The sequence below is a fragment of the Aquarana catesbeiana genome, linkage group LG08 (assembly GCF_042186555.1).
Source record: "Aquarana catesbeiana isolate 2022-GZ linkage group LG08, ASM4218655v1, whole genome shotgun sequence".
In the NCBI taxonomy this organism is placed as follows: Eukaryota; Metazoa; Chordata; class Amphibia; order Anura; family Ranidae; genus Aquarana; species Aquarana catesbeiana.
Genome location: NC_133331.1, coordinates 300,677,388 through 300,704,101, shown reverse-complemented (window position 1 = coordinate 300,704,101; position 26,714 = coordinate 300,677,388). Strand labels below are relative to the sequence as shown.

The window sequence follows — 26,714 nt, the reverse complement described above, 5'->3', positions numbered from 1 at the left end:
ATTAGAGGGATCCATTGATCTCCCCAATTGGGAAGGTCTGGGATGTATATTTGGAGTAACGGGATTTCCTCCTGGAGAATATTGTACAATGTTATTATCTTCTGCTTTATAATCTGGAGATACAATGAGATGTTCCTCAGAGGTATTCCGGACATTGTGTCCACCTGTTGAGAAACAATTTAACATTAAATGTTATAACCTTCCATTCAGGAGTCATTTATGTTGGTCCATCACCAAATAATCTATAAGAGCTCTGGCATGGATTTGGGGGCAATTAGAAGAGAAAAATATGAATACAAACCAAGCGAAAGTGTTCGGCGCTCCAAACACAAAGTGCACAGTGCTATGTCTCTTCTGTTCTCGTGTGCAAAATTCTCTTCCAGAGTTTAATAAAAATGTTCTCAGTGCTCCACACCACCCGCTATCCTCCACCTTCACATCGGAGAACTCACCGGAATATTTTAACCCCTCTCTTACCAATGGGTCATTAAACGCTTGTATCCCCCAAGGGGGGGGTCACCAAGGACCACCATCTCTATACTACCTCTCCAGTTATCTCATACCATACCTGCCGATATCTTCTTACCTCAGATCCATCCCAGACACATAGAATACCGCCAACATCAGAGAGCACCTCCGACATCTCTTTAAGGAGCCCAAAATGGGAGGAGTCGCACTGCTGTCAATGATAACATCGAGGAGGTGGTTCTGCATGATCTTCTGCTTAATGTATAAAACCTCTTAATGACCCAATGGTAAGCAAGAAGTCCTGGAATTCCGGTGAGTTCTCTGATGTGAAGGTGGAGGATAGCGGGTGATGTGGAGCACTGAGAGCATTTTTATTCATCTCTGTAAGAAAATTTGGGTGTGTTTGGAGCACTGGACACTTTCTTTTTTGTATATTGAAGCACTTTCATTTTTTTAATTACTTTTGCTAAATTTTATGAAAGACACACAGTACAGGAGAGTGGCCTTGACACAACATCAAGCCACTCCAACGACCAACATGGCCGAAAAATACAGATAACAGCCGTACTAACATAGTCTTCTGGCTAAAAGTCACAAAAACACCCTTACCCTCCCCCCCTCCCTCCCCCCAACAGCCCACAACTCAGTTCCTCTCTGTCCTCAGATGGCATTATAACCTAGGGAAGGAGAAGGACTAAAGAATATGCACCAAATGCACCAGTGTAACATATTCGGCATTAGTGTAGGCAGGGGAGGGCTGGCAGCCTTAAGCCTGGAGGGCAAGTCCAATCGAGTGGCCCATTGTACCACCTCACCATCCATGGTCATTTGGTTTTTTAACGGCTATTGATGTTATGAAGCAGGACAAATATGACACAGCATGACCACGATCTTGGTAAAGAGCCAATGACGCGTCTCTTTACCCATGTGATCAGCTGTGTCCAATAACAGCCAATCACAAGTCAGCGTGTGAGGTGAGGAGAGGAGAGCCGATCAGCGGCATCTCCTTGCAGGGGAGACTGTACAGATAATCAGGGCACTGATTACAGTGTAGCCCTAGCAGTGCCCAGCAAGTGACGTCAGTCTGTGCCCATCAGTGACACCAATCAGTGCCCATCAGTGACACCAATCAGTGCCCATCAGTGACACCAATCAGTGCCCATCAGTGACACAAATCAGTGCTGCCTTTCAGTGCCCATCAGTGCTGCCCATTATTGCCCCCTATCAGTGCCACCCATCAATGCCCATCATTAGTGCCCAACAGTACCGCCCATCAGTGCCACCCATCAGTGCCACCCCCTATCAGTGCTGTCCATCAGTGCCACCTATTAGTGCCCATCAGTGCCACCTATCAGTGCCCATCAGTGCCATCAATCAGTGCCCATCAGTGCCGCCAATCAGTGCCCCATCAGTGCCATCATCTATCAGTGCTGCCCATCACTGCCACCTATCAGTGTCACCCATAAGTGTCACCTATCAGTTCCCATCAGTGCCACCTATCAGTGCTGCCTTTCAGTGCCGCCCATCAATGCCACCTATCAGTGCTGCCCAGTGCCAGCTATCAGTGCCACCCATAAGTTCCACCTATCAGTGCCACTTATGAGTGCTGCCTATTAGTGCCCATCAGTGCCACCTATCAGTGCTTCCTGCCAGTGCCTCCTCATCAGTGCCCTTTAGTGAAGGAGAAAAATTACAAATGAACCTTTTTTTTTTTTCAAAATGTTCGGTCTTTTTTCATTTTTTAGCAAACAATAAAAACCCAGTGGTGATTAAATACCACCACAAGGTAAACTCCATTTGTGTGAAAAAAAATGAGAACAATGTAATATGGGTACAGTGTTGCACAACCGCGTAATTGTCATTCAGAGCCCAGGTTCACACTGACAGCAGGAATGAAATTGTGCAAATTCAGCTGAACTCACACGACTTCATTCCCGCATGTCAGTCTGACTTCGTGGGCGATTTCAGAGACATCTGTGCGGGTTCCTGCACAGATGTCTATGGAAATCGCACCCCAAAGTCACCAAAAGTAGTACAGAAACTACTCTTGGGAAACGGTGCGGCGCCGCAAATGCGGCGTCACACCAATTCGGACGGTGCCATTGCCGCTGATTCGCCATGCGATTTGACATGTCAAATCGCATGCCAAATATGTGAACCAGGGTGAAGTGTGAGAGCACTGAAAGCTAAAAATGATCCTGGGCAGGAAGCGGGGGGGGGGGGGGGGGGGGGGGAGTGCCCGGCAGGCAAAGTGGTTAAATTATAAGGATGAGGGAGAGAGGAATTTGGGAGAGACAGAGTAGAAAGGAAGAGAGGGAGGAGGGGAGAGTCTGGTCATCGCTCACTTACTCGCACAGTCCCAGTAGGAGGTTCATTGGCTCAGTCAGGGTCTTCATGTTGTGACATTGTGATTTGTGACTGCTGACTTTAAAGTTTCCCCGCCCGCACATCCCCTTCACAGCACACGGGCTGCATCGAGTGGCACACGGGCACAAGGAGTAGGCAGAGCAGATCCGTTCTCCCAAGTTTAGAGCAGGGATCTCCAAACTACAGCCCTCCAGCTGTTGCAGAACTACACGTCCCATGATGCATTGAAAAAAAATCTGACATTCACAGACATGACTAGGCATGGTGGGAATTGTAGTTCCTGAACATCTGGACGGCTGTAGTTTGGAGACCCCTGGTATAGGGCATAGTCAACTCCAACTCATATTATCATTAACCAAAGCTTGAGGAACCAGTGTTTCTGATTACCCCCTCTTTAGTAAGGAAAAGATTATAATCCTCCCACCCCTGACTCATCAGTTGACGGAATAACGACTCATAGGGCCTCAAGCTCCGTTATCTAACCGTTACATCAGAATTGTACCAAGCCTTCCATACTTTATCAAACTTTTTCACACAGCCTCTGGATAGGTATTTCGCCTTATAGTAGGGCATCATAGAGTTCACTAACCCCTTCCAGAATGTCAGAGTGGGGGCTTCCGGCTTCCTCCAATTTAACAATATAGCTTTCCGTCCATAGAATGAAAGGATATTTAGCAGCATTGCGCTCTGGACGGGACAACCTCCTCCACCAGGCCCAGTAGACACACTCTAATTGAAAGGGGAATTGGCACCATCAGAATCTCCGCTATGCAGGAAGTCACCCCAGATCAAAGAGCTTTGATCCCGGGGCACTCCCAGAAAACATGGTTTGCGTCCGATGGGGAAAAAGAGCATCTCCAGCTGTCCGCCGGAATGGATGGATAGATAGCAGACAGTCTGAACGGTGTAAAATAAATTTTGTGCAAAAATTTGAAGTGTATCAGTCTATCCCTTGCAGAAACCAAATGTTGGAAGGGGTGGTCCCACATGTCATCCCATTCCTCCCCCTGAATGTCAGATACCTCCACCTCCCATCTATCCCTACATTTTGTTACTGCCGGTGGCCTCTTTTTAAACAGCTCTTTATATGTCACAGATAGCTTTTTGGAAAGGTCTTCTACCCTGAACAAATCTTCCAAGGCAGAGGGAATTGATATTCTCAGGTCCTTAAACTGAGCCTGAAAGGCATAGCGAAGTTGTAAGAACCTGAAAAAAAATGGGTTAGGAAGTGAATATCTAGCCTTGAGTTGATCAAAAGTCAGTAGTTGCCCATCCACAGTAATATCTTTAAGTAGCTTGATACCTTTAGTCACCCATACCATGAGATCTGAAAAGGAGTAAAAGTGGGGTACCGTAGTTTAGGGTTCATCCATAAAGGAGTTAATGGTGAGAAACCTAAGTGATTTGGGCACGCCAGCTTGACCGACTCATCCCACGCATTATTAGTGGCCTTCATGGACATTGTAAGGGGCAGGTCAGACTTGGGACCTCTATATATGGCCAATCTCAGGGACTCATAGGACCCCAAATGAGCCGCCTCCAACACTGTAGCCAAATCCCCATCACCAGACAATAACCAGCGGCGTACAAACACCATTTGACTAGCTAGATAGTATTTCCTCCAATCTGGTAACACTAGCCCCCCTTGAAAACATGGTTCCTATAACACCTTAAGCCCTATGCGGGGCGGTTTAGGGGCCCATAGGAACAAGCTAGTGATTCCATCCAGTATTTTAAAAAAGAATTTATGGACCCACACTGGGGCATGCCTTAAGAAATCTAGTATGACCGGGAGAATCTTCATTTTCACTAGGTTTATCCTTCCTATAAGTGACAGAGGAAGCTTCTGCCAGGCCTGAGATTTTTGTTTAAAGAAATTGACCAGGGGCAACAAATTATGTGCCATGTAATCAGAACTCCTTGCTGTGATTTTAACCCCCAGATATGTAAGGGAAGACACCCACCTCAACAGCAGATTGGGGTCTGCCGCTTCCTTAGCCCTGTCATCCAAGGGTAGGATGGAGGACTTATTCCAATTGACTTTTAGGCCTGAAAAGGTGGTAAAATCATTCATAATTTTAAGTTTCGCTCTTAGTGAATTTCCCAGATTATTAAGGAACAACAGCAGGTCATCCGCATATAGAGCCAGGCATTCATTAATGTTTCCTACTCTAATACCTTCTACTTCCCTGGATGATCTGAGTGCGATCGCCAGTGGCTCCATCATGAGGGCAAAGAGAAAGGGGCAAAGGGGGCACCCCTGCCTTTTGCCTCTACCAACTGAGAAGAAAGGAGAAATAGACAGGCCCAGCCTAATTGCCACTCTGGGATTGCTATACAGTAAGGATATCCACTGCCTAAAGACCTGACCAAAACCCATCACCTCTAAAACCCGAAGCATGAACTGCCAGTCGAGTGAGTTGAACGTCTTTTCTATGTTGATCGACACTAGGGGTGCAACGGATCAAAAAACTCATGGTTCGGATCGTTCCTCGGATCAGGAGTCACGATTCGGATCAGCAAAAAAAAATCTCCCCCACTGTAATATCCACGTCATCTCCCCCACTGTAATATCCACAATCTCCCCCACTGTAATATCCACAATCTCCCCCACTGTAATATCCACAATCTCTCCCACTGTAATAATATCCACAATCTCCTCCACTGTAATAATATATTAGCAGGGTATTGGCATAGTATTGGCAGGGTATTGGCGGGTATTTCAGAGTATTGGCAGGGTATTGGCAGGGCATGGCAGGGTATGGCATAGTATTGGCAGGGTATTGCAAAGTATTGGCAGGGTATTGCAGAGTATTGGCAGAGTATTGGCAGAGTATTGGCAGGGTATTGGCAGGGTATTGCAGAGTATTGCAGAATATTGGCAGGGTATGGCAGAGTATGGCAGGGTAATGCAGAGTGTTGGCAGGGTAATGCAGAGTATTGGCAGGGTATTGCAGAGTATTGGCAGGGTATTGCAGAGTACTGGCACTGCTGCCATCCGATCTCTCCCCTCCACTGCACAGATCAGTACACAGAGGGGAGAGAGGAACCGGCGTCATTTGACAGAGCAATCACGTGGTAAACAGCAGCCGCTCTGGAGCTAGGCCGAAGCAGCGGCCTTTCCTAAGGCCGAGGCAGCGCCGCGCTCCGCGGAGCGCATGTGTGCCGATCCAAACAGGTTGAACCGTTCGGATCACGGATCGGTGACGATCCGTTGCACCCCTAATCGACACTATGACTCTGTTAGGTGACTTATCATTTGGAAATTGAAGGTGTGTAAAGAGTCTCCATAGGTTCGTGCCTGTATACTTGCCAGGCATAAAGCCCGCCTGGTCGATATTGACCAGGGAGGAAATAACTCCAGCAAGCCTTTTGGCCAACACTTTTGTTAAGATTTTGAGGTCCATGTTTAACAGAGGTATGGGTCGATATGATGAGCATTCTAGAGTCCTTTCTGGGCTTTAATAATAAAACCATGTAGGCATCTAGCAGAGTCCGGAAGCCTATTCAGCCTTAAGCATTGTGTCAAAAGTACATTGAGTTTAGGGGCCAAATCATCTGCAAAGCACTTGTAAAAGTCAACAGGGAAACCTTCAGGCCCTGGAGCCTTATGAGGAGGGAAGGAAAAAATGTCTGCCACTATTTCTTTAGTCGCGATCTCTAAGGCTACTCGGTCCGCGTCCGACAACCTCAGGAGGGCTAAGCCCAGCAGGAGGGCATCCAAGGCCGCGGAGTCATATGCTGGAATAGGTGCATAGAGGGCGGAGAAGAAATCAGTGAACTCCGTCAGTATAGCAGAAGGTTCATTAACAAGATCCCCACCCCTGCCCCTAATGATCGAGATATTGGTCATCTGATTATTGTCTGCCACCAGTCATGCCAGCAATTTCCCATTTTTATCACTCTAGCAAAAATATAGAGTTCGCTCTATGAGTTGCTTCTGTATGGGCTAGATTGGAGAAGTGTAGGGAAAGAAGACGCCTGGCCTCCAGCAGAGATGAATAGGAAGTGTCTGAAGGATGGTCGGCGTGTTCCTCCGCACACTCCCTTTGTCTTGTAGCAGCTACATCTCAGCATTATTAGCCACCCTCTCTGTTTTGATAGCAGAGATACACTCGCCTTGAATGCAACCCATACAATAGAGGGTCCGCAGACTCCTCATTAGTTGACCAATAAGAGGTGACTGAATCCTGTATGCGGGAGGACACTTGCTCATTCTGCAACCAACCTTGAGAAAGCCTGCAGCCTCCCATCCCATCCTCCTCCCCGCTGGAAAGCTGAGAGAGAGAGAGAGAGAGAGAGAGAGAGAGACCAGAGCCTGGGTGAAATACCCTATATAATGTTAAAGTGCTTTTAGAGATATGGGAACAATGCCAAACATAGTCAGCGCTAGATGTCCAAGATGGGTGGTGAGCCGAGTTAAAACAATCCCCCCCCTGTCATTATACCAGAACCAAACTGGAAAAGAAAACAAAGTCCGGTATATAGCTTGATCCCAAACCCGAACCAAAAATAGTGCTGGAAGTTTTAACCGTAGAACCAGCTGTTCGACAACTCAAGGTAATTTTCTTGTGTTTCCACACAGAGCCCCATGTAGAAAAAGATCAAGGAGCAAAGTGATAACATAGTGTGAACTGGAGAAAGACATTAGAGCTGATGATCTCCTGGCCCCATCTACTGATGCTGTATAGGAATGACAACTTAACAGTTGTAAGTGAAAAACAAAATGAATGATGAGATCCATGGGTATAACAGCAGAATGGAAGTCCAGGGAAAAGGCACGACAAATTGGAATAGCAGGTGGGAGACGGAATCTCCAGGGGCCATCCTGCAATAGCGAACAGGAAAACAAGTATAGCAGTGTAGATTTAAGGATCTCTGTCAAGCCACTCGCTGTCCTCAAGTGAGTTATTAAAGAATTTAACAGCTCCCTTATATTGCACCCATAGCCTGCTGGGATAGAGCATACTGTATTGGATTGCTTTATCTCTCAACCTCTTCCTGACATCATTAAAGGAGCCTCTTTTTTTGGGTTTCAGCTGAGAAATCAGGGAACAACATTACTCGAGTGTTCTCAAATCGCAGCTCCTGGTGTTTCCTCGATCCTGCCAGGATCATATTCTGGTCTTGATAATTTAAGAACCTGACCAGAAAGGGCATGGGGAATGCACCATGTTGATGGACACCTGTGGGAACTCTATGAGCGCGTTCCAACACATAGGTGGGGGGCAGGTCACCCAGTGCCAGGATCTGTTTAAAGAACTGCTCTGCAAACATGGTGGTCTTGGACCCCTCAGCCCCCTCTGGTAGCCCCACCCGCACATTATTCCACCTCTGTTTGTCCTCAGCGTCATCTGCCCTGTGTTGGAGTGATCTTACCATTTCTTTTAGCTCAGCTAGCTGCGAGCCCTGCGAGTGGGATACATCCTCTACTTCAGAGATTCTGTCCTCCGCTGTAGTAAGCCTGCCACGGATTTTATCCAGGTCATGTCTTATGAGCGTGCATTCGGTGGCCAGGTGATCTATGCTCACCATCACCGCAGCCCTGCTAGCGTCGATAGCCTCTAGGATGGGTCTGGTGATGGCGTCGGGAGTGATCTCCAGCTCTGGAGAAGCAGATTGTGAAGCCTCCTGGCCGAGAACCGCCGCAGCTGCAGCTTTCCCCATCCTCTGCACCTGCTTTTTGGCGCTCTGTGATGTCTGCACAGGAGGCAAGATGGTGGAGATGTCCCGGGCCTTGTGTGGAGTGGGTCTGGGGCTGTGCTTGCTAGTAGGGGTGCAACGGATCAAAAAACGCAGGGTTCGGATCGTTCCTCGGATCAGGAGTCACGGTTCGGATCATTTTCGGATCAACAAAAAAAAATCTCCCCCACTGTAATATCCACGTCATCTCCCCCACTGTAATATCCACAATCTCCCCCACTGTAATAATATCCACAATCTCCCCCACTGTAATAATATATTAGCAGGGTATTGGCATAGTATTGGCAGGGTATTGGCGGGGTATTGGCAGGGTATGGCAGGGTATGGCATAGTATTGACAGGTATTGCAGAGTATTGGAAGGGTATTGCAGAGTATTGGCAGGGTATTGCAGAGTATTGGCAGGGTATTGCAGAGTATTTGCAGAGTATTGGCAGGGTATGGCAGAGTATTGGCAGGGTATGGCAGAGTATTGGCAGGGTAATGCAGAGTATTGGCAGGGTAATGCAGAGTATTGGCAGGGTATCGCAGAGTACTGGCACTGCTGCCATCTGATCTCTCCCCTCCACTGTACAGATCAGTACACAGATGGGAGAGAGGAACCGGCGTCATGACAGTTTGTTTACAAGTGATTGCTCCATCGGAGCGATCACGTGGTAAACGGCTGCCCGGTGTACCAAGATTGCCGCCGCTCCGGAGCTAGGCCGAAGCCGCGGCCTTTCCGCGGAGTGCATGTGTGCCGATCCGAACAGGTTGAGCCGTTCGGATCACGGATCGGTGACGATCCGTTGCACCCCTAATCGACACTATGACTCTGTTAGGTGACTTATCATTTGGAAATTGAAAGTGTGTAAAGAGTCTCCATAGGTTCGTGTCTGTATACTTGCCAGGCATAAAGCCCGCCTGGTCGATATTGACCAGGGAGGAAATAACTCCAGCAAGCCTTTTGGCCAACAGCTTTGTTAAGATTTTGAGGTCCATGTTTAACAGAGCTATAGGTCGATATGATGAGCATTCTAGAGTCCTTTCTGGGCTTTAATAATAAAACCATGTACGCATCTAGAAGAGTCCGGAAGCCTATTCTGCCTTAAGCATTGTGTCAAAAGTACATTGAGTTTGGGGGCCAAATCATCTGCAAAGCACTTGTAAAAGTCAACAGGGAAACCTTCAGGCCCTGGAGCCTTATAAGGAGGGAAGGAAAAAATGTCTGCCACTATTTCTTTAGTCGCGATCTCTAAGGCTACTCGGTCCGCGTCCGACAACCTCAGGAGGGCATCCAAGGCCGCGGAGTCATATGCTGGAATAGGTGCATAGAGGGCGGAGAAGAAATCAGTGAACTCCGTCCGTATAGCAGAAGGTTCATTAACAAGATCCCCACCCCTGCCCCTAATGATCGAGATATTGGTCATCTGATTATTGTCTGCCACCAGTCGTGCCAGCAATTTCCCATTTTTATCACTCTAGCGAAAATATAGAGTTCGCTCTATGAGTTGCTTCTGTATGGGCTAGATTGGAGAAGTGTAGGGAAAGAAGACGCCTGGCCTCCAGCAGAGATGAATAGGAAGTGTCTGAAGGATGGTCGGCGTGTTCCTCCGCACACTCCCTTTGTCTTGTAGCAGCTACATCTCAGCATTATTAGCCACCCTCTCTGTTTTGATAGCAGAGATACACTCGCCTTGAATGCAACCCATACAATAGGGGGTCCGCAGACTCCTCATTAGTTGACCAATAAGAGGTGACTGAATCCTGTATGCTGGAGGACACTTGCTCATTCTGCAACCAACCTTGAGAAGCCTGCAGCCTCCCATCCCATCCTCCTCCCTGCTGGAAAGCTGAGAGAGAGAGAGAGAGAGAGAGAGACAGGGGGTTATGATCAGATATGCTCCCAGCCAGGTACTCAATTTCATGTGTATAGGGTAACAAGGAGGAATTACCGAAGGCCAGATCTATCCTGGCCTATGAGCGATGGGATGCCAAGACGTGCGAGTAGGATCTACCCGAAGGGTTCCTTGATCGCCACAGCTCAGCCAGCCCAGTCACCGAAGCCCAGGAGAGGAGACCAGCGACCCTGCCCTCCCAGGATTCGATGAGTCCAAGGCATCCAAGATGGCATTAAAATCACCCATCAATAGCAGTGGGAGATGAGCGAAGGGAGCCAGCTTAACAAAAAGGTCATACAGTAATTGAATATTAAATGGAGGGATAAGTATACATTCACCAGTAACAATTTATAGTAACAAATATGCAGAACCACTGCCAGATATCGCCCCCCCCGGGTCTGAGAACACCTGGTGTATAGTACATGGAAAAGCCTTATTGATGAGAATTGATATTCCTCTAGCAAAAGTGGAAATAATAGCATGGAAGGCTTTTTGAATCCAGGGCCTCCGCAGAGCAAGATCCCTGTTGCCATCCAGAAGCGTCTCTTGCAGGAAGGCGGCATGTGCCTTGGATTGCTTGAGATACTGGAACATTGAGGCTCTCTTGAATTTGCTATTCAACCCTCTAACGTTCCAAGATACAATTTTTACATTACTAGCCATTCAAGTGCATTTCAAACTCTTCATACCAGGAGCCTGGGTGAAATACCCTATATAATGTTAAAGTGCTTTTAGAGATATGGGAACAATGCCAAACATAGTCAGTGCTAGATGTCCAAGATGGGTGGTGAGCCGAGTTAAAACAATCCCCCCCCTGTCATTATACCAGAACCAAACTGGAAAAGAAAACAAAGTCCGGAATGTAGCTTGATCCCAAACCCGAACCAAAAATAGTGCTGGAAGTTTTAACCGTAGAACAGCTGTTCGACAACTAAAGGTAATTTCCACACAGAGCCCCATGTAGAAAAAGATCAAGGAGCAAAGTGATAACATAGTGTGAACTGGAGAAAGAAATTAGAGCTGATGGCCCCATCTACTGATGCTGTATAGGAATGACAACTTAACAGTTGTAAGTGAAAAACAAAATGAATGATGAGATCCATGGGTATAACAGCAGAATGGAAGTCCAGGGAAAAGGCACGACAAATTGCAATAGCAGGTGGGAGCCGGAATTTCCAGGGGCCATCCTGCAATAGCGAACAGGAAAACAAGGATAGCAGTGTAGATTTAAGGATATCTGTCAAGCCACTCGCTGGCCTCAAGTGGGTTATTAAAGAATTTAACAGCTCCCTTATATTGCACCCATAGCCTGCTGGGATAGAGCATACTGTATTGGATTGCTTTATCTCTCAACATCTTCCTGACATCATTAAAGGAGCCTCTTTTTTTGGGTTTCAGCTGAGAAATCAGGGAACAACATTACTCGAGTGTTTTCAAATCGCAGCTCCTGGTGTTTCCTCGATTCTGCCAGGATCATATTCCGGTCTTGATAATTTAAGAACCTGACCAGAAAGGGCCTTGGGAATGCACCATGGGGACAGACACCTGTGGGAACTCTATGAGCGCGTTCCAACACATAGGTGAGGGGCAGGTCACCCAGTGCCAGGATCTGTTTAAAGAACTGCTCTGCAAACATGGTGGTCTTGGACCCCTCAGCCCCCTCCGGTAGCCCCACCCGCACATTATTCCTTCTCTGTTTGTCCTCAGCGTCATCTGCCCTGTGTTGGAGTGATCTTACCATTTCTTTTAGCTCAGCTAGCTGCGAGCCCTGCGAGTGGGATACATCCTCTACTTCAGAGATTCTGTCCTCCGCTGTAGTAAGCCTGCCACGGATTTTATCCAGGTCATGTGTTATGAGCGTGCATTCGGTGGCCAGGTGATCTATGCTCACCATCACCGCAGCCCTGCTAGCCTCAATAGCCTCTAGGATGGGTCTGGTGATGGCGTCCGGATCTCCAGCTCTGGAGAAGCAGATTGTGAAGCCTCCTGGCCGAGAACCGCCGCAGCTGCAGCTTTCCCCATCCTCTGCACCTGCTTTTTGGCGCTCTGTGATGTCTGCACAGGAGGCAAGATGGCGGAGGCGGGGCCTTGTGTAGAGCGGATCTGGGGCTGTGCTTGCTGGACTTGCTTACCGTTTTTGGGCACCGCGGTTTGCATGTCCAGGATGTCCCCCACTCAGTCTGGTACCTCCATGACTGTAGGATAACAGATGTAATTAACATGCCCTTCTGCCACCACTAAAAACCCTTACCCCAATAATTCAGACCACACCGATATTGGAGTATAAAAGGCCGTAGCAGCCTATTTTATTTAAACAAATATACCTTAGAATATCAACACTATGGATATAAAACATATCCAACATAAAACAGCAAAACAACAACATCTGTTAAACAACCTGTCTAATTTCTCAAGCGTTGGTCTGAGCAATATCTTCATAATCATCAGTGTCCAATAACAAAAACTTACCCTGCGGTCCCATCAAATTTGTCACATAGGCCTCAAGCCGACAAGCTGGCTCAGAGACTACCAATGACCGCAGAGCCCCATTATCACTTCCCGGTTAACCTCCATTAACCGGGAACCACCATCATGAGCCATATCAACGCTGGCTCCCAAAAAAACTCTTACTTTTTTCCATCTTTTTTCTCTTGCCCAGACCAACGCCCGCCCCTGCCACGACGTATCTGCGACCATCACCTGTAGAAGAAACAATACAATACCCTACATCCTAACAATACTTTACCAATATAAGGGAGGGTGGGCGGGAACTTTCTTCAGGAAAACTGTTACTCCCCCCAGGGCGGGATGAACTTATAAAGACCCTCCTAGTGCCTCCCCCTCGGTTAACTAATATACACTCCCCCTCTGTGTTAACTCCACTGCTGCCACAGTCATGTACTCCCTCCACCTATGCATTACATGCTGTGTTCCGGTCCTTTCTTGACTGTAGGATAACAGATGTAATTAACATGCCCTTCTGCCACCACTAAAAACCCTTACCCCAATAATTCAGACCACACCGATATTGGAGTATAAAAGGCCGTAGCAGCCTATTTTATTTAAACAAATATACCTTAGAATATCAACACTATGGATATAAAACATATCCAACATAAAACAGCAAAACAACAACATCTGTTAAACAACCTGTCTAATTTCTCAAGCGTTGGTCTGAGCAATATCTTCATAATCATCAGTGTCCAATAACAAAAACTTACCCTGCGGTCCCATCAAATTTGTCACATAGGCCTCAAGCCGACAAGCTGGCTCAGAGACTACCAATGACCGCAGAGCCCCATTATCACTTCCTGGTTAACCTCCATTAACCGGGAACCACCATCATGAGCCATATCAACGCTGGCTCCCAAAAAAACTCTTACTTTTTTCCATCTTTTTTCTCTTGCCCAGACCAACGCCCGCCACAGCACACGAGAATAAAACCTTATTCTTGTGTGCCCCTCCACACCCGAAGTGCTCGCTGTATGCCATCTTGTAAACCTAAGGCCCACAAGTCTATACCCACTTCGTTCAAGTGAACCCCATCAGACCTTAAATACCTCCAGGTTTCAAACTCAAGTTCAAGGTGTCTCACCGTTAAACCACCATTATTAATCACAAACTTGCTCACTTCTCTGTTTATTTTTCTCCGTGCCCTGTTCACACCTTCTACCGACCTAGCCATCCTCCATGATGTCTGCGCCACCATGTCGGACCAGACAATCACCATCTGAGGAAAAGCTTCCTTCAACTGCCAAACGTCCTACTTTATGTCCCGTTTAATGTCTATCATGGCCCTAACGCACAAGTCATTGCCGCCTAAATGAATAACTAATACGTCCGGCGGCCTATCTCGTTGTGCATACCGATGAACCTCAGCAACCAACCTTCCCCACAACATGCCGGGGAACCCCAACCACTTGATACATGCCTCCCGTTTGCTGAAACCCAATTGCCTACCCTCAAAAACGTGCATCACCTCTCCGTGCCCCCCAGGACACGTAAGAATGGCCCATGATCCAGACCATCCTCAGCAACGAATCTGAAACAGAAGAAAAGAAAAACAACCGAACAATAAAAAACTCCTATATTCCACCTTCTTTACCACATCCCCATAACAGTGATCCCATAACCGAGATCCCATAACAGAGATCCCATAACAGAGATCCCATAACAGAGATCCCATAACAGAGATCCCATAACAGAGATCCCAAAACAGTGATCCCATAACAGAGATCCCAGAACAGTGATCCCATAACAGAGATCCCATAACAGTGATCCCATAACAGAGATCCCAAAACAGTGATCCCATAACAGAGATCCCAGAACAGTGATCCCATAACAGAGATACAATAACAGAGATACCATAACAGTGATCCCATAACAGAGATCCCATAACGGTGCATGCATACCGTTTCTGACTGCTTCCGTAGCTGCTCCTATCCTAAACGAATAGGACGAGAAATCATTCTCATCCAGGCCCAAACCCCGTATGCATTTTGTAAAGACTGCCGCAAATTGAAATCTAGATAAAAATTCACCACTTAAATGTACCAAAAAAGGGGGCCCGGTCGTTCTGAACGAACTTTTAAAAATTCCCGAACTGCTTCTACCGGGCATAATTGTGATCCCTTCACTGGGTAAACTTGCACCAGTCTTTAGAGTACGCTGCCCATGTAGACCCACTCACCGACTTCCTTATCCATCCCGCGATGAGGCCAATGTTATCCCCCACAGCCATTCGGGACAAGGTACTCCTTGCTGCTCCGCCTCCGGCGCCAACTCCCGAAACCTGTCCCACTGAAAGTGATACAACGCATCAGCTATCACATTTTCCACCCCTGGTAAGTGTACCGCATGAATGAAAACATTCAACTGCAGACAGCGCAATACTAAGTGTTGCAATAACCTGATCACTGGCGTGGATGATGCCGTAATCCCATTGATAACTTGCACCACCCCCAAATTGTCCCCATGGAAACGCACCTTCAGATCCCTGAATGATGTTCCCCACAGCTCCACTGCCAGCACTACCGGAAACAACTCCAGCAGCACCAGATTCTTCGTGAATCCTGCCTCCACCCATGCTTGGAGCCATGTTCCTGCACTCCATTGTCCCTGAAAAAATGCCCCAAAACCTGTGGAACCTGCGGCATCCGTGAATAGTTCCAGGTCAAAGTTGCTGACTGGACCAGATATCCACAGTGCCCTACCGTTAAAAGCTTCCAAAACATATACCACACTCTCAAATCTGCCCTGTGCGTTTCTCTTAATCGCACGAAATGTCACGGTGATTCTATTCCACTCGTGCTAGACGCAAGCCTGCGACTAAACACCCTCCCCATCGGTAATATGCGGCGTGCAAAATTCAGCTTGCCCAATACTGACTGTAGTGTCCTTAACTGCACTTTCTTTAAACCCAAAAGCCCTGCAATTTCTCTCTTCAGATCTTCCCGCTTATCGTCCGGCAGCCTCCATTCCATTGCGTCCGAATCTATGACAATGCCCAAAAAACTGGATGACCGTTCACGGTCCCTCCGTCTTATCAGCAGCCAATGGAATGCCAAATCTATCTGCGATGTGCTCCAGCGTGGCTAACAGCACCACACAAATCCTGGAGGCCGCCGGACCTATACAAAGAAAAATCGTCTGGGTGTTGAATAACAGAATTCACCCCCGACACATCCCGCACAACCCATTCCACGAAGGAGCTAAAGTGTTCAAATATTGCGCACGATATTGAGCAGCCCATGGGTAAGCAATTGTCCACGTAGAATTCATTGTTCCAATGACAACCTAGTAGCCTAAAACTATCCTGGTGCACCGGCAGTAGTCTGAAAGCAGATTCCACATCCGCTTTCGCCATCAGGGCCCCCTAACCGTAACGACGGACCCATCCCACTGCCGCGTCGAATGAAGTATAGGTCACGGAGCACGCCCCCTGATCTATAGCATCGTTCACTGACCCCCCTTTTTGGGAAAGATAGGTGATGAATTAGCCTAAATTTACCTGGTTCCTTTTTTTTTTGGTACCACTCCCAGCGGCGAGACCACCAGATCGTCAAACGGCGCCGCTGGAAATGGGCCACCCATCCGCCCCAATGCAACTTCCTTCCTTAGCTTCTCCAAAACACATCCGGATGTTGCATTGCTGACCGCAAATTGCGTGGAACCGGTGGAATTACCGTCAACTCGCATGGGATCTTAAAGCCAACCGAAAAAACCTACCTCCAACAATTGAGCTGCTGCCCTGTCCGGATACCTACCTAGAAACGGTCGCATCCTTTCCACCTTCACTGGGGTCCTCCCTTTTGTTTGCAGTCTCTCCTGTACGTGCATTTTCCCTGCTTGGAACCTCTGGACCCGGGGTGAGATCCCCCCGCCCTGAACACTCGTGTTTATCCTTACATGCGACTCCAACCTGCATGTCCCGGTGTTGTATAGCCAACAAACCCCTTTTCTATTTCCGACCGAATGTCCCTGGGACGAAGGTCCACCGCCCCCCCCCTGAAAAAACTGATTGGGGGCCCTCACCGTCGTCATCAATTTCATCCACAGGCTGATGTCCTTGTGATCCCAACGCAGAGCCGGCCTGACCACCCTCCGTTGTCAGAATTGTTCGTCATACCTCAACCATGCTGTTCCCCCATAAACTCTGTACGCCTCACCAAATAGCATCTTGATAACAAAACAGTGCCGAACAATGCTCGGGTTGTTTTTTCCCCTATCACACTTGCCATAATCGCAAACGCTTGCAACCAGTTAGCAAACGTTCTAGGGATCAAACGATATCTCCTCTTCTCCTCATCCTCCTTCTTAGAGCCATGCGGCTTAACTCTATCAAGATTAAATTTTTTCAATGGTAGCAGTGAAAAAATTTCCACATACTCACCTTTCCACAGTTTTTCACGCACTACTTGTTTTGAATGCGACCCTAACGGTCCCTCATAGCAAACATAGACCTCGCCTTTTGCCGCGTCAGCCAACCTTGTTATGTCCTGCCTGCCAGCTGCCTCCGCTGATTTTTCCGTCCCTTCCGCGGCCCCACTCCCTGTCACCGCTGGGCTGGGCAATGCGACTGCGGCCTGCACCACCGGCCCTCCACTTTTTTCTGCTCCACCTGCAACCCCCGTCGGAACCCATGCCGCCGCCGGGCCCGTGCGACCCTTTTCTGCCGCTTCAAAACGCTGTAAGAGCTCATTTATGCCTGCCAAGAAAACCCCCTAAGCCAGAGGCCCCCCGTTTGTGTCATTCACTCTGCCAGCTTCACTCACACCTGCAACCCCCAGCCCCCCACTACTCGGCAGACCTGCAACAGAAATCATGACATTAGACTCACCAGGCTGCACAGGCGTAGCCTCATCAGCCGGACTTCTGTTCTCCACCGCTGTTGTCCTCCTGGAGGGGGGGGGGGGGGGCCGCCTCTTCCTCTGACCCGGACCGCTCATCCTCCCCAATGCACTCTCCTTCTTCCTCCTCAGCCGATGAATGCCCACCCGGCCTGGACACCAAGGTTGCCGTGGAAACCGCGGCCGTACACCCCCGCCTCCCCGTATCCCATCTGCCTGTCGTTTTTTGCTGTACCTTGCCCGGACCGGTGTTGGGAACCACAGTCCTGCCGTCAGGTACTATCGCTGCTCTACCCGGCCGTCCTCTCTCGCTTCTACTGCGACCCCCTGCCGTGGAACCAGAAGGCCCAGGGATCTCTCCTCGTGCACCGCTGCGCACATCCGACTCCCTGACTCTGGGGGCGGGGCTAACACTTCTCTCCACTCTGGCTGTGCTAGGCCGCTGCGCCGCTCCCGCTACATCCCGCTGACCGCCATTCGGTCCACCTTCGGTTCTCCCCCGTCCCTACCGTTCGCTTGCCACTCTATTTGGCGGCGGGCCCGCTGAGGGACCGGAGTGAGTCCCAGGCTGCCGCTGTTCAGGGGAAAAACCTCTCTGGGGGCCGCGACCGCCGAGTCCTAGTGTCGCTCGTTACCCCCCTGCTAGATGCAGGCTCTGTTCCCCTCACTGCTTCCTCTAAGGTGTCCTGGAGCCAGGCTGCCCCTCTCACCATTGCTTCTACTCTCATCTGCTCCATCAGGCGCTCCAGGTCAGCCATGCTGCTCTTCAGGGAACTTTCTTCAGGAAAACTGTTACTCCCCCCAGGGCGGGATGAACTTATAAAGACCCTCCTAGTGCCTCCCCCTCGGTTAACTAATATACACTCCCCCTCTGTGTTAACTCCACTGCTGCCACAGTCATGTACTCCCTCCACCTATGCATTACATGCTGTGTTCCGGTCCTTTCTGGAATGAAAAAGTTGCAGAAAAGCTCCTAAAATCGGATGAGTTTCAGGAGAGTTGTGGAGCTCCAGAGAAACCCTTGCTGCCTCGTTCACAACCGGGCATGCCCCTATTGAAACACTTTCATGTTGGAAATTGAGAAAGGAGATGGACCTTAATCCACCTCATTTCTTCAAATAATGATGACATAATAATGGAGATGGACCTTTCATATGGTTTACAGTATCGCCTCCTCATTTGTGGGGAACATGACGTTATATTGATGAATGGAGATGGACCTTTCATATGTTATACAGTATCTCCACCTCATTTGTTGGGAACAATACACATGATACATTGGGTCGTGGGGTGGGTACATCGATGATGTTCTTGCTAACGACAGTTACGTTTTCTCAGTATTTCCTTTACAGAAGGATGTGATGATCTCTATTTTGTACATGAGCAGCACATTTTGTGTGTAATTAAATAACAAAAACCTCTGTAAATGGAAGGGGAGCCTTGTTTTTAGAGCTTGGTTTTAGAGCTGCCTCCCGCCGAATGCCTCCTCTTCGCTTTGACATTTCTTTTATAGGTAAGGGGTGGGGGCACCTATGTCATCAGGTAGCACCGCCCCCTTCTGACATCACAGATTGGTGCATGCTGGGCATGTGACGTCACGTGGTGGCAGGGCCACCGGGAGACGTAGCTAGGTGTCCCTGCCCATTTTTTTCCTATTTTTGGGGTCTGTCGGGCAACGTGATAAAAGGTGGATAGACATTGTGGGGCACTATTTTTTAATTCTTTAATAAAGGACTTGTCAAAAACTCTCTAGAGATGAGCCGAACACCCCCTGGTTCGGTTCACACCAGAACTTGTGAACAGGCAAAAAATTTGTACGAACACGCGAACACCGCTAAAGTCTATGGGACATGAACATGAAAAATCAAAAGTGCTAATTTTAAAGGCTTTTAAAGGCTAATTTTAAAGGCTTATATGCAAGTTATTACCATAAAAAGTGTTTAGGGACCTGGGTACTGCCCCAGGGCACATGTATCAATGCAATAAAAAGTTTTAAAAACGGACATTTTTTCAAGAGCAGTGATTTTAATAATGCTTAAAGTGAAACAATATAAATTAAATATTCCTTTAAATATTGTGCCTGGGGTGTCCTTAGTATGCCTGTAAAGTAGTGTATCTTTACCGTGTTTAGAACAGTACCACAGCAAAATTACATTTCTAAAGGAAAAAATGTCATTTAAAACTGCCCACGGCTGTAATGTGTTGTCAGATCCCGGCAATATACATAAAAATCATTGAATAAAATGGCATGGGTTCCCCCCAGTCCATTACCAGGCCCTTTGGGTCTGGCATGAATATTAAGGGGAACCCCGAACCAAAAAAAAAAAAAAATTACGTGGGGTTCCCCCCAAAATCCATACCAGGCCCTTCAGGTCTGGTATGAATATTAAGGGGAACCCTGTGCCAAAATGTAAAAAAAATTGGCGTGGGGTTCACCCCCAAAATCCATACCAGGCCCTTCAGGTCTGGTATGGATTTCAAGGGGAACCAGCACCAAAATAAAAAAAATGGCGTCGGGGTCCCCCCAAAATCCACACCAGACCCTTATCAGAGCACACAACATGGCAGGCCGCAGGAAAATAGGGGGGACAAGAGCCTCATCCCCACAACCCTTGCCCGGTAGTTGTGGGGGTCTGCGGGCAGGGGGTTTATCGGAATCTGGAAACCCCCTTTAACAAAGGGAACCCCAAATCCCGGCCCCCCTATGTGAATGGGTACATTGTACCACTCCTACTCATTCACCAAAAAAAGAAAACATTAAAAAAGAGACAGTTTGGGACAAATCCTTTATTAAAAAATAAAAAAATAAAAATATCCCGTGATGTAACTATCAATCACGTCGCCCGACGGACTGAAAAAAGAAAAAAAACGCAACTCTGCCTCCATGGGAGGATCCCGCTGGCTTTTTGGTTTGACAGCTTTTATATAACTAAAGGCGGGGCCACCCGGTGACGTAAACAGGTGACCCCGCTCCCCCCTGACATTTGCCCCAAACTGTTTTTCATTTTTACTTTTTTTTAAACTTTTTTTGGTGAATGAGTAGGGGTACAATGTACCCGATACCCATTCACATAGGGGGGGCGGGATCTGAGGTTCCCTTTGTTAAAGGGGGCTTCCAGATTCTGATAAGCCCCCCACCCGCAGACCCCTACAACCACCAGGCAAGGGTTGTGGGGATGAGGTCCTTGTCCCCATCAACATGGGGACAAGGCGCTTTGAGGGGACCCCAAAGCACCCTCCTCAAATTGAGGGCATGTGGCCTGGTACGGTTCAGGAGGGGGGCGCTCTTTAGCCCCCCCTTTTCCTGCGGCCTTCCAGGTTGCATGCTTGGATAAGGGTCTGGTATGCATTTTTTTAAATTATGGCACAGGGTTCCCCTTAATATCCTGAAGGGCCTGGTATGGATTTTGATGGGAACCCCACGCAATTTTTTTTTTTTAATTTTGGTGAGCTTTTTAAAAAATTATTTTATTTATATTGCCGGGATCCGACAATACATTACAACCGCGAGCAGTTTTAAATTAAATTTTTTCCTTTAGAAATGTAATTTTGCTGTGGTACTGTTCTAAACAGGGGAAAGATGTGCTACTTTACAGGCAGACTTAGGGGACCCCCAAGGCATTTTATTGTTTCACAAGCCTTTATAAAATCACTCATATTAAAAAAACGGCCATTTTTAAAAAAAATTTTTGCATTGATTTATGTCCCCTGGGGCAGGTCCGGGGTCCCCAAACAAATTTTATGGCAATAACATGCATATAAGGCTTTAAAATGAGCACTTTTGATTTTTCATGTTAGTGTCCCATAGACTTTAACGGCGTCCCACGGCTTTCTTGATGTTCTCTGTTAGGCAAACATTGGGCTCATCCCTAGTGTTTATTACTTTTTGCCACTTTTTTGGTGAATGGGTAGGGGTACTATGTACCCGATACTCATTCACATGGTGGGGGGGCAGGATTTGGGAGCTCCCTTGTTAAAGGGGGCTTCAAGATTCTGATAAGCCCCCCCCCACCCGCAGACCTTGACAACCACAACCCAGGGTTGTCAAGAAGAAGCCCTTGTCCCCATCAACATGGGGACAAGGTGCTGTGAGTTGTGGGGGGGGCAGAGCACTCACCCACCCATGTTGAGGGCATATGGACTGGTATGGTTCAGGAAGGGGGAGGGGCTCACTCATTCCTCCCGTTTCCTGACCTGCAAGGGTCTGGTATGGATTCTGGGGAGGACACCATGCCATATTTGAATTTATTTTTTAACCGGCACTTTTTATTGTTCAGCTGTCAGCAGGGAAACCCATAGACAGCTGATGAATCGGTTGTTAAGGACACCGTGGCTGTTTTCCCGGCCCAGCTCCTTAACAACCAGCGTACACTGCTGTGCCCAATCAGGGAGCAGAATGCACTGTGCAGCGCTCATTCTATACCCTGAAAGGACAAATGTTCACCCATCCCTACTGAATACATTATTCCTATGTGTTTATCAGATGATGGGGGATCTACTGTAGGTGGATCCTCCATACTGCTCGCTCTCTTTTACAATAAAGTCTCCTCTTACCCAGTGATGTGAGGGGCGGCTGATTCTCCATCATGATGTCCTTGTAGAGATCCTTATGTCCTTCTAAATACTCCCACTCCTCCATGGAGAAATAGACAGTGACATCCTGACACCTTATAGGAACCTGACACACACAATGATACAGTCACCATCCAGACACATCCCTTGTCTGTTACTGGATAATGTCCCAGAATTCCCAGCACCGCTCACCTCTCCTGTCAGCAGCTCCATCATCTTGTTGGTGACTTCTAGAATCTTCTTCTTCTTATTTTTCTGTAGGGTTAGGAGGGGTGGTGGATTCATGGTGATAGGGCCTTGTCTTTCTCTTTGTCTTGTGGACAAGCGGTGACTTCTTCTTAAATTCTTCTCAATAGATGACTTCATAACTACAGTACAGTCCTGTAATATACATCAATTATTAGCATATCAGAATCTTCCTCACCTAACAAAGCAGGTCTGTATTTTATTCATAGAGTTAAGAATGATTAAACATTCCCAGAATCCTCCTCACCTCTCCAGTCAGTAGACAGATGATCTCCAGCGTGAGTAATAATATCCCATTAAGGAGATTATTTTTTTTCATATTTACAAACTGTTGATTCTCCATCATGACGTCCTTGTAGAGATCCTTATGTCCTTCTAAATACTCCCACTCCTCCATGGAGAAATAGACAGTGACATCCTGACACCTTATAGGAACCTGACACACACAATGATACAGTAACCATCCAGACACATCCCTTGTCTGTTACTGGATAATGTCCCAGAATTCCCGGCACCGCTCACCTCTCCTGTCAGCAGATCAATGATCTTCTTGGTGACTTCTAGAATCTTCTTGGCACTGGTTACCTCTGTTGTCAGGCAGTGAGGTGGAGGCACTGTGATGGGTGATGTCCTGTGAAGACGGATGCTGGGTGTTAATGGATCTCCAGAAATTTTTCTTACTACTTTATGATCCTGTGTAAAGAGAGAAAGTAACAAATTTCACTACAGACCTCCCAGAATCCTCCTCACCTCTCTGGTCAGGTCTGTGTTTTATTAATAGAGATAAGAGTGATGTCATGTGATCTCCCAGAATCCTCCTCACCTCTCCGATCAGCAGGTTGATGATCTCCAGGGTGAGGTCCAAAATTCTTTCAGTCATGTGATTTTGGCCCGTCTCCATCCTCATTGATGTAGTCATGTGATCTATACAGGACTTTCCTCTCTGTAGACAAATAATAAACTGAGAATTATCTGAACTGTAATGGGATGAAAAATGCCCTTTAAATAACAACCCCTACCGAACTCTGGGCAAGAGTTAGGACTTTTTTCAAGGTATTATTCTGTGTCCTGGTTGTGGAGATTTCCTTTGACTTCCTATCCAGCATGTATCTGGACTATAAACCAGAGGTTCTGGATGGACAGTTGGATAAATGGTTCTATATTTAGGATATATCTGGTCTATAAACCAGAGGCTCTGGATGGACAGTTGGATAAATGGTTCTATATTTAGGATGTATCTGGACTATAAACCAGAGGCTTTGGATGGACAGTTGGATAAATGGTTGTATATTTAGTATGTATCCGGTCTATAAACCAGAGGCTCTGGATGGACAGTTGGATAAATGGTTGTATATTTAGTATGTATCTGGTCTATAAACCAGAGGCTTTGCATGGACAGTTGGATAAATGGTTCTATTTTTAGAATGTATCTGGTCTTTTAACCAGAGGCTCTGGATGTATCTGGGCACATATTAATAAACAACCCCTGATAACAGTTGTAGCGCTGGTAGATTTTTCAATCTACCGCTTATAGGTAAATTTAGTGGGTCATCTGTCTGTATATAGTTCAGATTCAATATAATGTTAGATTAGCCTCTGTTCCAGCTTGGCTGTGTTGCGTGCAGTTCCACATTGTGCCTGTGGGTGTCGTTGTCATCATGGGTCAGTGTTGGAAAGCAACAAGCTGAAGTGTATGGGTGCTCTTCTGTCCTGGAGATAACTCGGCGGAGGTGGTCCTCCGAGTTGCATTCTGGGAGAGGGTATTTATGGGACAGACGCCATGTTACGGGGGTTCTTTTCTTTGTGCCTCGTGGCCCTCCTGGCCTAGAGGTATGTGTCAGTGAGTTCTATCTCGCAGCCCTCCGGCCTGGAGGGTTGCGTTGCTGCAGCCATGCGGGTGGACCCAGAAGCCTGTCTGGGGCCTGCTAACGCTGGGATTTTCCTGTGCTGTCTGTCCTGCGGGAAGAAGTCGGACAATCGGGAAGATCCAGGGGAGGACCCATCTTGGAAGAGACCATGCAAGGCTGGTCTTAAGAAGGGCATGGTGACTCGATTGGAGGACATATCCTAAACTACACTACCGCACAAGTACTGCCGGGTCGGCTTAAAGGTTCTGGTACTGTGTTTTCTGTTCATCGAAAACCACTACATCCTGTGGCAGAGGATCGTACGGGTTTTATTTCACTCAAGTCTGTGGCAGAGACTTTTTGTTCGTGCTGTGTACCGGCTGCTAGGTTGGTGAGAGAGACCTATCCGGGCGGGCAAAGATTTTAATCCTGAGCTGAGGAAACATTCATCCCAAAGATTTCAATTCCTTAGGGCTACCCCAAGAAAAGGTATTTGAACTTCCCTGCAACTTTTCTTCTACCTCTTTCCTGCTACTTCTTCCAGTTATCTCCCATTAAAGCATTGGAAAAAATCCTCAAGTGACTGGTGCCTTCACTGTCTGGTAATAAACTCAACCGGACCCTAGACCTGCTACTGGTGAAACTACAGGTAACAAGGTGACGGTAACAGCCCATTTTAAATCAGCAGCTCCACCGTGAGTTAGTGCTACACAGTATTTTAGGTTTGTGTAGTTGTGGATGTTGGAGATAAAGACATCACAGTGACTATGGAGGAAGAGAACGTACATGACAGGGGGGGTGGGGGTGGAGGGTGATTTCTTGGTTTAAATAGAAAAATAATCTTATTACCATCTTTGTGTGTTCCAGCGATGTGTGCTCTCTTTTTCCTCCTACTTTCACCTTGGATATTGAACGTTATACAACGTTCTATGCTTATCTTTCATCAGTTCCCGTCAGAGTGGTCCGCGCACAATATGCGATATTGCTATCCTATATCAAGCCTACCCTCTGCCCATACTTCCTGTGTTACTTCTGCTAACTCATCATCGGTTTTCTGCAAACATGCAAAAAAGGAGAAGTAAGGTCCACCCTTCCCCCCCATCTCCAATTGCTATAACTACTTGTATTTTGGCCATTAAATCTCTCTCTTCCAAGTAAATTCACAGAGCACCCGGGAATGACTCTACAAGGGTGATACACTGTTCATCTATCATCTAAACTGCTCACAAGTAAGCAACGGGTTTCCCAGGTCTTTGTCAGGACCCCATTTATACCCACAGAAGGCTCACATTCTGTCAGAGTTCCAGTATATTCTCTCTCCTTCACACTAGGTTCACACCTATGCGCTTTTTAGTGCATTTTGCAATTTGCAGAAACGCACTACTATCCATTTATCATTGTTTCCTATGGTACACATTCACATCGATATGTTTTTCAGTCAATGCGTGTTTGGAAATGATCAGGGATTTTTTTCCCACAGCAGAATACGTTTTGTGTGTAAAACACTTCAATGTACCCACACCAAAAACACAAGTGTTTTGCATTTTTTCTTTTCAATAACAAACTGTGAATTCACTGGCAATAATAAAACAGCATGGGGTCCCCCTCCAAATCCATACCAGGCCCTTTGGGTCTGGTATGGATTTGGAGGGGAACCCCACTCTAAAATGTTTTTTAAAAAATGGCATTGGCACCCCCCCAATCCATACCAGGACTGATCTGCACGCTCACCCCTAAATATAAATTCCCTCTGCAGGCCAAAATCTCTCCAAACAATGTAAAAATTCTCCCTCCTCCCAGTCCAAATCCCCCCTCCTAGGACAAATCTCTCCCACCTAAAGAAAATCACCCTCCTAACACTCATCCTCTTTCCCCTGCAATTTCCATCCTAGCACAAATCCTCCCCACCAAATCCCCCCGAACACAAATCCCCCAAACAGGGCCGCCATAAATGGGGTACAGCCGTTACAACTGTAAGGGGCCCCGTGGCCCGAGGTGTCCGCCTGGGCCAGAAGAAGTCAGGACGGGGGAAGGGGAGCCATGCTGTGCATTACAGAAACGATCTCACAGCTTGTGCTTTCTGTGGCATTGAGCTCAGACATCGAGCTCTTTACTGACACCTCTGGCTACTATGTGCATGTGCACCCTGGGCAGCCATCAGAAATTTTACACAGCTTCAGGCCTGACCCCCCGGGGCGTGACCACCAACATTCCCAAGGCCCACCCACTGGCCATCCCACTGTGTCCTTCGGTGCACCCATTTTTATTTTAACACTATCCCCAC

General features: G+C 47.5%; 2 protein-coding genes across 2 annotated transcripts in view; both read right to left on the bottom strand.

The window, feature by feature from the left end:
- Positions 1–26,714, bottom strand: part of LOC141104963 (uncharacterized) — a 108,973-nt gene that overhangs the window by 45,301 nt on the left and 36,958 nt on the right.
- On the bottom strand, positions 93–25,445 carry LOC141104916 (uncharacterized). The gene is made up of 6 exons (XM_073594720.1): positions 25,280–25,445; positions 23,407–23,526; positions 23,106–23,276; positions 22,831–23,019; positions 22,320–22,718; positions 93–164 (listed from the first exon to the last, which is right to left on the bottom strand). The coding sequence occupies exons 1-5, from the start codon at positions 25,280–25,282 to the stop codon at positions 22,434–22,436; spliced, it is 768 nt and encodes a 255-aa protein (XP_073450821.1). The 5' UTR covers positions 25,283–25,445; the 3' UTR covers positions 93–164; positions 22,320–22,433.

Excerpts from the sequence above, each read along its gene's own strand:
- LOC141104916 (XM_073594720.1), bottom strand. Across the intron at positions 23,277-23,406 it reads TCAACCTGCTGATCGGAGAG|GATCATAAAGTAGTAAGAAA; the intron begins GTGAGGAGGATT and ends CTCTTTACACAG. Across the intron at positions 22,719-22,830 it reads TCTGTCTACTGACTGGAGAG|GACTGTACTGTAGTTATGAA; the intron begins GTGAGGAGGATT and ends TGTATATTACAG.